Source organism: Sturnira hondurensis, unplaced genomic scaffold (assembly GCF_014824575.4).
Source record: "Sturnira hondurensis isolate 20B ecotype Veracruz unplaced genomic scaffold, ASM1482457v3 Scaffold0009087, whole genome shotgun sequence".
In the NCBI taxonomy this organism is placed as follows: Eukaryota; Metazoa; Chordata; class Mammalia; order Chiroptera; family Phyllostomidae; genus Sturnira; species Sturnira hondurensis.
In genome coordinates, this window is record NW_028081718.1 from 1,062,791 (window position 1) to 1,077,683 (window position 14,893).

Below are 14,893 nucleotides of genomic sequence, written 5' to 3' on the forward strand. Positions count from 1 at the left end.
TGTACACCTAAACTAATATAACTAACATGATATAGTATGCCAATTGCACTTAAATTAAAAATGAATAAATAAAAATAAGCTTTAAAAGCACTGCTTATCGGGTTACACCATTCTCAGTCTTGCACCTACAGGGGCAGCAAAGCAAAGCGCAGGGGGTGGGGAATAAGGGCCTCACCTGCTCCTTGTGACTTCTTCCGTGTCAGCTCCGAAGCCACCACCCCCCGACCACCACACCCCCGAGTCCCTCCAGTCCGACTCAGCTGCCCTCCCTTCCTCCTGCATGAGCTGCTCTCTCGCCCTGTCCATCTCCGGCTGTGCCTGAACGGACCTTTCACTGCCTTCCTGGGGTGGGCAAGTCACTTCTCCAGGCATTGCCCTGACCTCCTCAGAAGGGGTTGCCCGTCCCCTTCCCCCCAGGGGAGCCCCTGAACCTCCTGTTACAATTGCTCCCTTGTCCACACCTCTGCTCTGGAGCAGCCCAAGGTCAGGGACATGTCTGACCAAGCACAGCACAGGGCTCACAGAATCCATTTGAGGGGCATTTGTTAGCTGACATTTGCCTCGAGGAAACAGATGTGATTGGCTGTATGAACAGACTTGCTGAGAGGAAGCTGTTCTCCTACCCCTAGGAAAGGCCTCATCACAGCGGGAGCTTCTCCTTCAGGCCACTGAATTAGTGCCTTCATGCCTCAGGGTTCCCACACCTATCTGTAGAAGGGACATAGGTCTGTGCTTTGTCCTGGACACGCTGCCCTTGAGTGTAGGAATTGCACTAGCTACAAAAATAAACTGGGTGGATTTCAGAATATATAAATACGCATCTGTGTACATTCTGAAAGAGTTTACATGGCCTTGCATTATCCTTGCTTAGCCAGTCCTTGCAAATGATTAAGACACACTGGCAAGGAGATGATCTGACTCTCTGTTCAGAGGGTATTTTAAGATAACTTTGAAAACGGTGAAGAACTTGAGTTGCCTTGGTGGTTATGGGACTCACTGGGAAGTTCTCTAAGTTTCTCTTGAGTCCACTTTGAAATACCTGCATGTCTCCAGGAAAGCCTCCATCTTCCAGGATCTCTGCCCCAGAGTCCCTGATATCTTCACCCCTGGTTTGACTCTCCTCCCCAAATGCCAGCCTGTGGCCACAGTTAAGGACGAAGAACCGCAAGGAGAGCTGGCTCTGGGAGGGACAAGAGATCATGGAGAGGGCCAGGAGCAGCTCAGATAATGAAGCTCTGAGCTGAGTGGGAGGGAGACAGACAGATGGCGGCCAAAGCTCTGTCAGCACTGCTGAGTGATGAGCTATGCACAGCTTCCAGATTTTCTTTTCAATCAATTTGGGGCAACCTGGGGGAAATGCAGATGCCCCCGGTGCCCAGACCAACGAGTGGTTCTTCTCCCTCTGTACCCCAGGACCTGAAGTTTCCCATTTTTTGTCTCCGGTGGCAGAAAAAGGTGCCCAAGGCTTATTCTGAAGACCTGAGAATTCCTCAGACATGGGGGTCCTGGTGGAGGGGCCCCAGGCTGGGACTGGAAGGGGTGGAAGGACCAGACCTGGGGAGAAGGAGGAGTAAGAGAGAAGAGGGATCATGGGGATGGCTACTTCACTGGGGACAGGGGAGAAGCCCAAAGGACATTCTTTCCAAAGGCCACTGCCTGTAAACAGAGGCTGGACTGTGTAGCTGGGCTGGGCCCACCCCTGGCTGCCCTTCCTGGGTCTGTGTGCCTAATGCATCACCATGAGCCCAGACACAGGACTGAGCCCCTGCACAGCTCCCTGGCCTTCCACCTGTGGTGGAAGGTGTGTAGCAGCCTCCCCTGCGAGGCCCCAGTGGGCTGCACAGTGAGTGGAAGGCCCACACGGGGCTCTCGCCTGCGGCCCCGTGCCAAAGTGCCGCCGCTCCCGCTTCTGCCCATGGAAGCCCCTGGTGTTACCGCAGGAAGACACACCCTCGTGTCTGGTGTCCTCTCTCTTGTTTCCAGATCACACATGTGCGAGCTTTGTGTCTGAGGCTCTCTTCTTGACTGATTCTATCATTTCTTTCTAGTTTCTAGTGTATTGATTTCTGCTTTTTCTGGATGCTTTCCTTGGTTCCACTGACCTAGGCTGCGGTTTAGGCTGTGGGGCTGTGCTCCACCTCGCTGTGCTGCCTGCCGGGTGACCTTGAGGTTCTGCTCTCCTGCTCCTCTTGGGAAGCACCTGCATGTGGCCTCCTGTTTGAGGGGGGCTGTGCTCCTCAGCCCTCCAAACACCTGTCTGCTGCTGCAGTGCTCACTGTCTTCCTGAGAGCTGGTTTTGGTTTTCAAGGGAGGTGGAACTGCCATTGACACAGCCCTCTCCTGCCCCTGGCTTTGGGGCACTGAGCCAGAGAACAGTCTGGACAGCACGTGCTCTATCCCATTCACCCCAATTTTCATTAGGACCTAAAGGACCTATGTCATTTCTGAGCATCCTAGGATCCCTCAAAATAAAAGCACAGATTCTTTCTGTGGGCCAAGGAAAAATTATACCACTAACTTAACTTTATTCCTGATATCATTCAAAAGTTGTGTGCCTGTTAAAATGTAATGTGTGAAAGGCCTGGGTTTCCACCAGCTCCTGCTTATCCTGTGACCTGGAAGCCCTATGCTCTCCGAGCATCTGCGAGGGTGGGCCCCTGGCTGGGGCCGCACCCTCCCTCGGAGACATGCTTTCCAGGGCAAGCACAGGGGGTCGAGGTCCCCATTCCTGGGAGTCACCCCAACAAACGAGCCCCTCATGGCCATTTTGATACTGTGGCCCTGTAAGCTGTGGGCAATGGAATTTTGTCACGTAATGACCACTCCTGAGGGGCTTGATCTTGTTATGATCTGATTTTCCGTACACTGATGAGGCGGACCATGGACACTAGAATTCGGGTGCCAGGGCTGGAAGCCCAACCTCCTGGAAGTTAGATGCCTCTGGCCACTCACCCGTGCTGAGCACGTGCTGCACTGCGCTGAGCTGCAGTGTCCCCTCTGTGAAGTGGGGGCTGGCACTGTGCCCTCCCCACTGGTCCTGGCATTGAGCTGCCTGGCACAGGCATGTGCTCAGGCCCAGCTGGCAGGCACCTTGGGCATCTTCTTTCCTCCCATCTCTCCTTGCCAGACAACCCCTTCTCTTCCACCTCCCGCCATGGGGTGGGGACTCTCTCTTCCTCTGTTCCAATGAACAAAATGTGCACTGACCTGTGCACGTTGCTGGGAGAGGCGGATCCAAGTTTGACGGTGGGGAGGGCAAGATGCCCACCATGGTGGGGCGGAGGCTGTGCTGTTGGGGAGGAGGTAGGCACGGGATAGAGATGCAGGCAGGAATTGAAGTGAGCGTGTGTAGTGGTATTCCAGATGCTCTGACAGCTGGGACGTTGCTGACCCTGGAGGAACTGCCCTCCCAGGGTGAGCCACATCCTAGAGACAGCGAGCAGCTCACTGTGGAGTGTGCTTCTCAGATGCGAACCAAGCCGTCTGGAGTCCAGCCTCAACAGCTCTTTCCTCAGCATCTCATACTCCGGACCGTCCTCCCTGCCCTGAGCAGCCTGGGGCCAGGCACCAGCACCATAGCCCATAGCCTGCCGAAACTGTTCAGAGTGGCCAGTCCACTCTTGCTCACCCATGGCTTCCTACAGAGACCAAAGTAAGGCTCTCTTGCCTGTGCCCCTTCCCTCTGTTTGTCCCTGACCAGCCCTGCTGTTTCCCCCCAGGGCCCAGCGGGGCTGGATCTGTGAGGAATGAACTGGCTTTCCCATAGCCGTCACCACTGGATCTGTCAGCCTCACCACACCAGGATAATAACAAAGCCCGCGTCTGAAACACAAGGGGTGCCAGTGGGGTAGGCAGCTGGGGGTGACTCACAAGTTTGCTGTGTCTTGCAGGAGGCACATGCAGGGGCAGAGGCAGGGCTGTTCGGGCATTTGCAGACGCCTTCAGAGCACCCCAGTTCCCTGGGCTCACTCACCTTCCCATGGCTCAGCAGGATTATCCGTACCAGCACCACGTTGATGTGGGCCCCCAAGGACTCATCATGGTAGATTTCATTGACCTGAAAGACCACCAGGGAGGTGTTGTCAGCAGGACTCTCGGGCTCAAAGGCCGGCCCTGGCTTTCTTTGCCAACGATATCAGTACCTGCCCAGCCCACACTCATTCCCTGTCCCCAGTTTGCACCAGGCATCACCTCCTCTGGCAGCCCAGCTGTTCCCTCCTCTGTGCCACCTGGCTCGCAGCCACCACTGCTGCGGGACAACAGCCACCCTTCCTCAGTGCCCACCTGCCAGCGTGGGCATTCTCTACCCAGAGCCTGGTCTTGGACACTGCCCCTCTCTTGGCATCAGTCCCTAACTGCACATAGCCTTTCCTTCAAGAGTGACCCAAGGCTGCACACTCCAGAGGCAGGGACAGGGCCAGCACTGCCAGTGGCAGAAATCACTCCACAGCCACCCGTGCTTGTCACTGTTTGGAAGGGGGTCTGCGCAGACCAGCACCAGATCCTATTGAATATGTTGGTGAAGAGACATCACCCAGTCACAGAGGTGCTTTCTGTGCTCTGTTGCCACCTGCAGCTTGTATCATTGGCTTCCTTTGTAATTTACCACTGGCTTAGTCTCACATATTTTAGTTTTTTCATTGAAGAACATTATTCTGAGCAGGCGCTTATGGGCTTCACCAGATACCAAGGGGGTCACGGCACAAGAGAGGGGAGGGGCCCCACTCCCCACAGCACAGCCAGCACCAGTTACCCACAGGTTCAGCTGACACAGACCCCGCTGCATACACTCTCAGGGCTCTACTTGGGGAGGCCCCTCGCTGCCACCTCCTGCGCTGGCTGAGCAAACCTCTGCTCCAGACGGCCTGACCTCCAGTGGCTCCTTCTCCAAATGGCCTCCCGAGTCTGATGCGCTTGCTCCTCAGCGACACCGAGTCCACTGTTCTCCAGGTCTCTGTGTCCCCCACGATGGTGAGCTGCAGTCCCCTGTACCTTCCCTGAGTGTCCCCAGCAGCTCCCAGCAGGTGCTCAGAACCCTGAAAGAATCCACCCACTCGGGCTGTGGCTGAGCGGGGGACTGAACTGTCTGCACCCCTGGCTGTGTGCACTCCGAGCCTAGGGGCTGCCGGTGGTGCCCTGTGAGGGTGGAGCCACTCTGCTGTCTCAGGCCAGGGCTGTACCTGCTCCCAACCCCAACTTCCACAGTCTCTGTCTGAGCAATGATAACAGCAACCTACACAGAGCAGAAAGACCCTTTGGAAAATCTAAGGAAAATCGCGTACTGACGGATCAAATTCTGTTCTGGCCCCACTCCCGGGAAGGGGCAGCTGATTGTCAAACTCACTCATGCCTTAGCTTCCTCTCTGTGAAACAAGGTGGCAGTCCCCACTGCACAGAACTGCTGGGGACTGACTGCACATGTGTGAGAAAATGCGGTGAAAATGGTAAAACGCCCTACTAGTCACTGCTCTTGCTCAGGCTGCCGCAGGCCCCAAGGTGTCAGGGGCAGGGTGCACACCCCTAAAACACCGGTGATCTGGCCCAGCTTTGAGGGTCAAACTAGATATTTTAGTCTATAGCAAGACAATAGCCCTAAAACCCAGTTTTTCTTAAGAGAGAAAAGGGTTTTTTGTCTTCAAAGTAGTTGCTTTATCTATTACCAGTAAAACTGGCCAATTTGGCTCGGGGAGCTTGACTGAAAGTTACGGTGCAGAAATAAAGCAGGCAGTGGCACAGGGAGGGTGCTTGGCAGCTGGAGGGGTGGTAAGGGGGATAGAGGAGGCTGCGAATGGCGGAAAAACTGGCCTTGATCTTTGAGGAGACGACTGCAGAGAGAACTTGAACTGCTACCCTCACTGGGGGACTGGCTCACATTTTGGGGTGGCTTCAGAGAGCAGCAATGGAGGCACGAGAAGCTTCAGAAGCAAGAGGCCTGCAAGGGTAGCCAAGCTCCCAGTCAGGGTGGGAGGTGATCCAGGGACAGTGAGCAGAATGGCTGGGGCCAGATTTGGGTCTCAGAGTGCCCGAGGGTACTGGCCAGCAGGAGGGGAGTCTGCAGCAGAGACAGCAAACTCTGAGGGACCCGAACCACAGGCCTGCAGCCTGGAGGGCCACTGCCCAGAGCAGGCTGGGACAGATGTGTGCAGGGGGGCCATGCCATGCTTGCATCCGTATGTAGAGGGAGGAAGGAGAAGTGATGAACAGCCCTCCTGTGGACTGAACTATGTCCCCAAATTCATATGTTGAAAGCCCGACCACCAGTGTAATGGTGGGAGGTGATCAGGGTTGGATGAAGCCATGAGGGTGGGGATGCCCTGGTACAATTAGTGCCCTGATAGGAAGAGATGTCAGAGAGCTGTCTCTGTCTGTCTCTCTCTCTCTGCTATGTGAGGACTTGGCAAGAAGGTGGCTGTCTGCAGGCTGGGATGAGAGTCCTCACCAGGAACCAACCAGCTGGGCCTCTGGCCTCCACAACCTACACTGCAACTGTGTGCTGTTTAAGCCACCTAGCCTATGGTATTTAGTGAGAGTGGCCAGAGCTGACTATGACCAGCACGAAGTCAAGCTCAAGTTCTGACCTGAGTCATCCCCCTAACAGCTTTCAAATGGGGAAGCCTGAGCTCCTCTCACGGGCCAGGGCACACCTTTCCTTCTGTGCTGTGGTGAGGGGAGCTGCAGTTAGAAGTAAATGAAGTTGGGCTTTCCTCATGTTTGAGCTTTGCTGTGTAAATGTCCATCCCACCATGCACTGACCCCCCCTAGCCCAATGACAGACTGGCCCTAGGTTCTCAGTGGGACTTCCAAAACTGAGGCATCTGGGCCTCTCTCTCCCAATCCACCCATTGGGGTCCAGAATTGTGTGGCCTGGCCCGTAGCAAGCACAGAGCTGTCGGCCTCTCTGCATCCCTGGCAGGTGCCACACTCGGGACTCTGCGGTGAACCAGCGTGAAGCTGGCCATCTCCTGGGAGGCGGAAAGGGAAACTGTAAAGTAACAAAACCAGCTCCATGGTCATGATGATACTAATGAGGAAAACGTGGGGACCAGAAGGCACATTAATGCAGACCCTGTCCTGTGGTGGAGACTGAGGACATGGCCTTCCACTGCAGAGCTGAGAAATGGAAACAAGTAAGCCCCACAAAGGCAACGGTGCTCCTGCCAGAGGGAGCAGCACGAGCAAAGGCCCAGGCTCAGGGTGGTCCTGGTGCTGCTGGAGGAGGGGCTGGCAGGGGCATCCTGGGAGGGCAGCTGGGAGAGGGCCCCTGAGGCCAGCTGGGAGAGGTTTTCAACTCTGCTCAAAGAGCAGCAGCCCACACCAGGACGGAAAGGGGGACTGTGAGACCGTGGTCCTCAAGGTTACGCTGGCTCCTTTACGGGAGGGGACTGAGTGCCCACTGCGGAGGCTGAGAGGTGGGTGTGTGGGGCTCAGGTACAGAGGTGAGAGAAGAGAAGGGCAGATAGCAGGAGTAGCTTGGGCTGGAATGGGCACCTCCCACACAGCCTTGTGGCCCCCAGGGTGCCCCTCAATGACAAGAGGCAGGCCGCCTTTTTTCTGTGAGTGGGGCAGGGAGAAAAACCTGTGTCATGTCTCAGAGCCACCCCAGAAAACGAGGGGCTTGGGACCCCTCTATACCCCGGCAGCACTCTGCAGCCCATGCTGACTGCACCACTCAGAGCCAGGCTGGGTGGACCCCAGGGCACCTGCCCCATCGGTGTGCACGAGGAGGCCTGGAGCCCTGCCCACTGACCCTCTGGAAGGCAGGAAGCCTACTTGTTACCTGGATGGGACTCAGGGATGAGTGTCCAGAATTACCTCATTTCATGCTTTTGACAGCCCTGTGAGGAGGGATGGTCAGCCCCACATAAGCGAGGAGAAGCTGAGGCTGGTCTCTTTCTCAGTTCCTGCCCTGACAGATCCTGTCCTTTGGGGTCCAGGGTCATCCTGGCCCTGCCACTGGGCCTGAGATCAGCTGCTGTCACCTCAGGTTGGGGTTTGTGTCCTTCTTAGACACTGGACAGGTCTGACCCTGACTCCTGACTCAGAGCAGGCAGTGACCAGAACCCCAGGAATACCCTGCTTGGTTTGAAGCTCCTGAGGGTGGAGGCCCGCATCCTGCAGGGCTGGGGTGTGGCCCAGAGGGCCCTGGGAGGAAGGCCGCTGCACCAAGGCGCAGGTTGGGAGGCTCTGTTTGTAGGGCTGCTCATCTACTTGTCAGTTCCTATGAGCTGAGCTGGGTGCCCTGACTCTGACGTGGACATCAGCTGGGCCTTCTGGGCTGCTTAGACAGGGCATGTCTATAGCACCCACAGAAGGCCGGCGCAGAGGCCAGGTCGCAGGTAAGGTCAATGGCCCAGCCTGCTCTTGAGACTCCCCCTGCCCTGCCACTGTGGATTTCCACTGTAGGAAGGCTTTTCCTCTTTCACATGCTCCCCACCAGGGGCAGGCTTCCAGCTGGTGTGCTCTGGCCTGGCTTTGTGACACTCGCACCTCCCCGTGACAGCTGGACCTCGGGATGGCCCCCCTACCTCATATGACCTCAGGGGCCTACAGAATAGGTTAGAGGCAGGACCCCCATGGGGACCACCGGCCTGGGCAGAGTGTAGTGTGGCAGAGACCCCACCTGGTGAAGAGCTCCCCCAGTGGTGCTGGCACCCAGCTCCCACAGAGTGCTGAGCAGAGGGCCCCTCTGCCCTAGTCCTCTGCTGGCCTGAGGCGTGGCCCTGCCTTCCCCCAGGGCCATGCCAGCTTTCCGTGGGGTCGTGAACCTCCGGGCTGCCTCCTTCTCCCTACAGGATGCCGCTCAGCTGGGACTGTGAAGCAGGAAGCCTGTGGTGCCCATGTGAGCCTGAGAACCCCTGGGAACGACGGGTAAAATTCCCACTGAAACAGTCTCATCCTTGATAGGGACTCAGGCACGACATTTCTGCTAAGTAGAGAGCTGACAGACATGGCAAAAAGAGTCACCAAAAGCAGAGGAGGGCCTCCCCAAGCCTCCCTCACATTTTCCTGCTCCCGGTACCCGAGCTCACTTCCTGGGCAGGCAGGAGGTGGCAGGGCCCTGACTGCTCACCCCCTCCCCCCCCACACCATTCCTCACAACTCAGTCACCACTTGGAGAAGATCTGACCGCCTTCTTCTGTCTGGGACCCTCAAGGGCTCCCCAGTGCCCCAGGAGCAGAAACTTCAGCCCCTTCTGGGCAGGCCTGGCTGGCTTCTCTGTGATCCACTTCTGATCCTTTCCTCCAAGAGCCCTCAGTCCCACAGCTCCGCTTTCCTGAAGTCTGGTGGTTCTCTGGCTGCTTGTGTAAAGGCTCGTGCCTGGAATTCCTTCTTCTCCCCTCCAGCCCCTGGATTTCTTTGAAGAGCATTCAAAGAAAAAAAGTCCAAGTAATAAATGCATTCCAAAGAAGGGGGCAGTTACTGCCCTGTTTAATCTCCTACCCCTACCCCAAAGCCCTCCCACCGCAACTGGGATAAAGTCAAAACCCTGCTGCTTCTTGTCAAGTGGGCCTGGCCAGACCTGGGCTCTCAGCACGGGGAGCCCTCCCTACCCCAGGGTCTTTGCACTTGCTGTGCCCTCTGGCTCTTCATGTTCTCCCCCCACACCACTGTCCCCTGCTCAAAGCACCTAAAACGCCCACTGAAGGAGCTACTCCAGACTTCACAATTACTTGAAATAGGGGGTGTCTCTCCTCCTTCCTCACTGCTGTGTTCCCAGCAGTGTCCAGAACACAGTAGGTGGTCAGTAAAAGTTTCACATAAACAAAGGAGGGGGTAATTTTGGAGACATGGACCAATAGGAAATGGGCAAAGTGTGTGACAGCAGCAAGCCCCTGAGGCCCTGCTGTGAGGGCCTCACACTGAATGTGCGCTGCCCTGTGTGAACCCTTAATCCTTCCAAGACACACTGGCAAGGGCCCCCAGCAGGGAGCAGGATCCCAGGGTTGCAGGATTGCACCTCAGCAACAGGTGCAGGAGGAGCGGCAGACACACCAGACCAGATCGCAGCCCCACACCAGACACATTCCCTGCTGTTCTGGCTCAGCTGTCACCTCCTGCTGAAGTCTGCATGGCACAAGCTCTGCAGCTGCCTCCAGCTGTCACTGAGGAGGTCTGCTGCCTGGCCCTCCTGGTTCACAGGGACTCCCACACCCACTCTGACAGCTATCAGCTCCCCCAGGGAGGCCGAGCGTCTTTGTCAGCTGTCAGGAGGCCTCCCCTAGGGGGCAGGGGTATGGGGGAGTAGAGGGAGGTAGAGGCAGAGGTAAAGATGGTGTGGTACACCCCTCAGAACCATCTCCATCTTCTTCATCATCATTGGTGTCGACCCTGCATCAATGGATTGGGCTCAATGCAAGCAGGACCCCAGCCTCACTGTTCACCACCCTCCCAGCACCTACATACTGTCCGGCACGTGGCGGGCGCTCTGTAGACCCATGCTGAGTGAATGAGGGATGGAGCAGGTGAACAAACTTTAGAGAGACCAGGAAGACACTGTGGATGGAAGAGCCAAGAGGAAAACCAGGAGTCACAGAACAAGAGAGAAAGCAGAACGGGGTTGGGGGGCAGGCAAGGGTCCTCAAGTGCTGTCAGGAGTCAGAAAGGCCAAGGCAAGAACACACTTGAGGATGGCCTTCTTCAGGGGTTCAGGAGGACTCTCTCTTCAACCAGAAGAGTAGGGACAGGACGTCACCTGGGCTCTGACAGCCCAGGCAGACACAGTGGGGGTCTGCTTTCCACAGACACAGAAATCCTGTCTTCCTCCCCTGAGTCACGTCATCACCCTCTCTGAGCTTTGGTGACCCTACCCAGAGACAAGAGCCTTGCAGGGCCACTAGGACCACATAGAGACAGCTTCCAAGCCCCACCCCACACAGGGTCAGCTGTGAGCACTCAGCCTCCTCAGGCCCTGTGCAGAGGCATTTCTGATGACAGAAGCCATGAACCCCGAACTCCCAAACACAGGTGTTTCCCTTTTAAGATCCCCAAACAGCCTCGGCCCTCTGCTCGTGTAGTATCACAGCAGGTTCTGGGCCTCCTAGCCTGACCCAGGAGGCTGTGCCAACCTCAGGTGCTGCCTCGACCCCAGCACCCTGTCCTCCAGAGGCCCTCTGAGTGTGGAGTTGTGGAGATGTCACTGGGTGTTCACACAGGCCGTTCTGCCCCTGCAGCACCAGCACACTTCAGGGGCTTCCTGGCAAGCCCTGCTTCTGCGTTAGGGGTGCCCCTCCCAGTCCCCCCACAGGGCCCTGGATCTGTGATTAACACGAGTGTTAACCGAGGTGTGAGTACTCAGTCCTGCCCTGCTCCCCGAGCCCTCTGAGCGCAGGGACGCGACAGCTCATCTCTATACCCAGAGCCCCGAAAGTGGCCAGTTTACACCAGGGGTCCGGGGTGCCCAATGCACTAACACGTGACCAGGGATAGCTCACATCTGTGGGGCATCCTCCATGCGCCCAGCACTGCGGTGAGTACCTTTCTGGTGTCTAACTCCAGGCATGCTCAGAACAGCCCCAGGTGTGGAACAACTGCCTCATCACAGCACACTGCGGGCAGGCAAAGGCTCCCTCTTGCCCAGGCCAGAAGGAACAACCCCCCCACTCCCACTGATGGGCCACACTTGCCTGCAGCTGCACTCTGATTCCCTTGTGCTGTGTGAGGTCTTCATTTCAATTTGTTGACATTAAAAAATAATTTGATTTCCTATAAAAATTGGACTTCCAGCTCCCCATGGAAAAAAAGAGCCAGCACCATAGGCCTGCTTACATGACCACAGTGAGTGGGGTGGGGGTGGGGATGCTGCAGGGCATGGTGCCTTGGCCACCGCAGTCCTTGACATTCCACTCTGCCATAGCCACCCTGGCCCCTGGCCCCGCCTCCTGTCTGGCTCCTACCAGCACCTGAGAGAACCACCCTTTTCTAAGCTGAGTGCATGGGCCCTACCAGCCCTATTTCCTGGCAGTGCATGGGGACAAGCACGAAGCGCAGGAACAGTGTGGGCATGCCCTGGGCCCATGGTACCAGCAGGCCCTGGCGCTGGGGACCTATGTGTGACGAGGGTGCCTCTGCTCCCTGTCCTGTCCCCTCTCCTGCTGTGTGAAGATCAGGCCCAAACCCAAGTGTGTCCCCCTTGCCCAGAAGCTGAGCTGGATTCCCTGAAACTGAAAGCACCAAGGGCTAGTGTCCAGTTTCAGAGATGCTTGTCTCTGTCCCAGGCACCAGAGCCAGAGATATGTGAACAGGACTTGGGGGTGGGTCTCATGTACCAACTTGGGGCTGCATCTCCCTGCGGTTGGTACATGAGACCCACCCTACCCCGAGACCAGCAGAAAACATTCCTGTTGCCCTCACCCCACACAGCCTGCCCACCGTCACCACATGGCCCCAACATTCCTGCAAGTTGCTGACAAATGGAGACGGTATTCCTCTGTTGTTTGCAAACCCTGGCAAGGCTTTGGGAAGCCTGGGCCAACTTCTGGATTAAATTAGAAAAGAAATGAAGAAAAAAATCTGAGCTCTGGCACAGACAAAAACCATTCATTCAACAAACACTGTTTCAGAACATACTGTACAGAAAGCTGTTTCTTTTTAAAAAATATATTTTATTGATTATGCTATCACAGTTGTCCCATTTCCCCCCTTCATTCCCTTCCACCCTGCAAACCCTCTCCCACCCACATTCCCCCCTTTAGTTCATGTCCATGTGTCATACTTACAAGTTCTTTAGCTTCTACATTTCCCATACTATTCTTACCCTCCCCTATTTTCTACCTACCATCTATGCTACTTATTCTCTGTACCTTTTCCCTCTCTCTCCTCCTCCCACTCCCCTGTTGCTAACCCTCCACGTGATCTCCATTTCTGTGGTTCTGTTCCTGTTCCGGTTGTTTGCTTAGTGTGCTTTTGTTTTAGGCATGGTTGTTAATAGCTGTGAGTTTGCTGTCTTTTTACTATACTTGTTTTTATCTTCTTTTTCTTATATAAGTCCCTTTAGCATTTCATATCATAAGGGCTTGGTGATGATGAACTCCTTGAACTTGACCTTATCTGAGAAGCACTTTATCTGCCCTTCCATTCTAAATGAAAGTTTTGCTGGATAAAGCAATCTTGGCTGTAGGTCTTTGGATTTCATGACTTGGAATACTTCTTTCCAGCCCCTTCTTGCCTGTAAGGTCTCTTTTGAGAAATCCGCTGACAGTCTGATGGGTACTCCTTTGTAGGTGACTGTCCCCTTATCCCTTGCTGCTTCTAGGATTCTCTCCTTCATTTTAGTCTTGGCTAATGTAATTATGATGTGCCTTGGTGTGTTCCTTCTTGGGTCCAACTTCTTTGGCACTCTCTGAGCTTCCTGGATTTCCTGGAAGTCTATTTCCTTTGCCAGACTGGGGAAGTTCTCCTTTATTATTTGTTCAAATAAGTTTTCCACTCGTGGCTGTTTCTTTCCCCCTTCTGGTACCCCTATAATCCGGATGTTGGAACGTTTAAAGATGTCCTGGAGGTTCCTAAGCCTCTCCTCATTTTTTTGAATTCTCATTTCTTCATTCCTTTCTGGTGGGATGTTTTGTTCTTCCTTCTGGTCCATTCCATTGATTTGAGTCCCAGTTTCCTTTCCATCACTATTGGTTTCCTGTGCATCTCCCTTCATTTCAATTAGTTTAGCCTTCATATGTTCCTCTAATTTGTGACTATATTCCTCTAATTTGTGACTATAATCAACCAGTTCTGTTAGCATCCTGATAAACAGTGTCTTGAACTGTGCTTCTGAGAGGCTGGCAATCTCTTGGTCACTTAGAGTTATCGGCTCTGGGACTTTGAGTTCTTCTTGCACCATTTTTTTGGCTGTTTGTGCCTGTTCCGTAGCAGGATCGGAGCCCTAGGTGTTCACCAGAGCAGGGCAACTCAGGCATAGGTGGAAACACTGTGCCTTCTCCCACAACCAAGTTTGACTACAACAAAGGTTTGGACAAAGACACAAAGACACAGCCAAAGAACAGAAAATTGAATTATACGGAAGTCCTACAAAAACGAACCTGTTCAACCGGATGGTAAGAGGGGCGGAGCCAGCAGTGGAGCAGGTCGGGCAGGAAAGATCCCCAGACCTAGGCGCGTAAGTAGCCCGGACACAGTCAGGGTGTGGGGCAGACTGACTGCGGTTGCACATTCGCACACAGTGAGACGGACCACGCAGGCCCCAGGAGGCGAACCCAGTGGTGGAGGGCTGATGGCGGTGGCATACTCGAGTGCAGTGGGACGAAACGCGCAGGCCCCGGTGACGGTAGCAGCTGTGGCAGGAGGCGGCAGATGGGACGCCATTGCTCCTCTTTGACCCCGCCCCCACATACAGCGTCACAGCCCAGCAACTGTGTTGCCCTGCTCTGAGAAGCTCTTTATCTGCCCTTCCATTCTAAATGAAAGCTTTGCTGAATAGAGCAATCTTGGATGTAGGTCTTTGCCTTTAATGACTTGGAATACTTCTTTCCAGCCGCTTCGTGCCTATAAGGTCTCTTTTGAGAAATCAGCTGACTGATGGAAACTCCTTTGTAGGTGACTGTTCCCTTATCTCTTGCTGCTTCTAGGATTCTCTCCTTCATTTTAATCTTGGCTAATGCAATGATGATGTTCCTTGGTGTGTTCCTCCTTGGGTCCAACTTGTTTGGGACTCTTTGAGCTTCCTGGACTTTCTGGAAATCTATTTCCTTTGCCAGATCGGGGAAGTTCTCCTTTATTATTTGTTCAAGTAACTTTTCCACTTGTTGCTCTTCCTCCTTCCATTCTGGTACCCCTGTAATTCGGATGTTGGAATGTTTAAAGATATCCTGGAGGTTCCTAAGCCTCTCCTCGTTTATTTGAATTCTTGTTTCTTCATTCTTTTCTATTTGGTTGTTTCTCTCTT

General features: G+C 54.7%; 1 protein-coding gene across 3 annotated transcripts in view; it reads right to left on the bottom strand.

Annotated features, from left to right (window-relative positions):
• ADAMTS2 (ADAM metallopeptidase with thrombospondin type 1 motif 2) overlaps positions 1-14,893 on the bottom strand; it is a 260,359-nt gene that overhangs the window by 89,897 nt on the left and 155,569 nt on the right. For all 3 annotated transcript variants that reach the window (XM_037056644.1, XM_037056645.1, XM_037056646.1), the window contains exon 5: positions 3,974-4,057. In XM_037056644.1, coding sequence (XP_036912539.1) covers positions 3,974-4,057 — 84 coding nt within the window. The remainder of the gene's footprint in view (positions 1-3,973; positions 4,058-14,893) is intronic.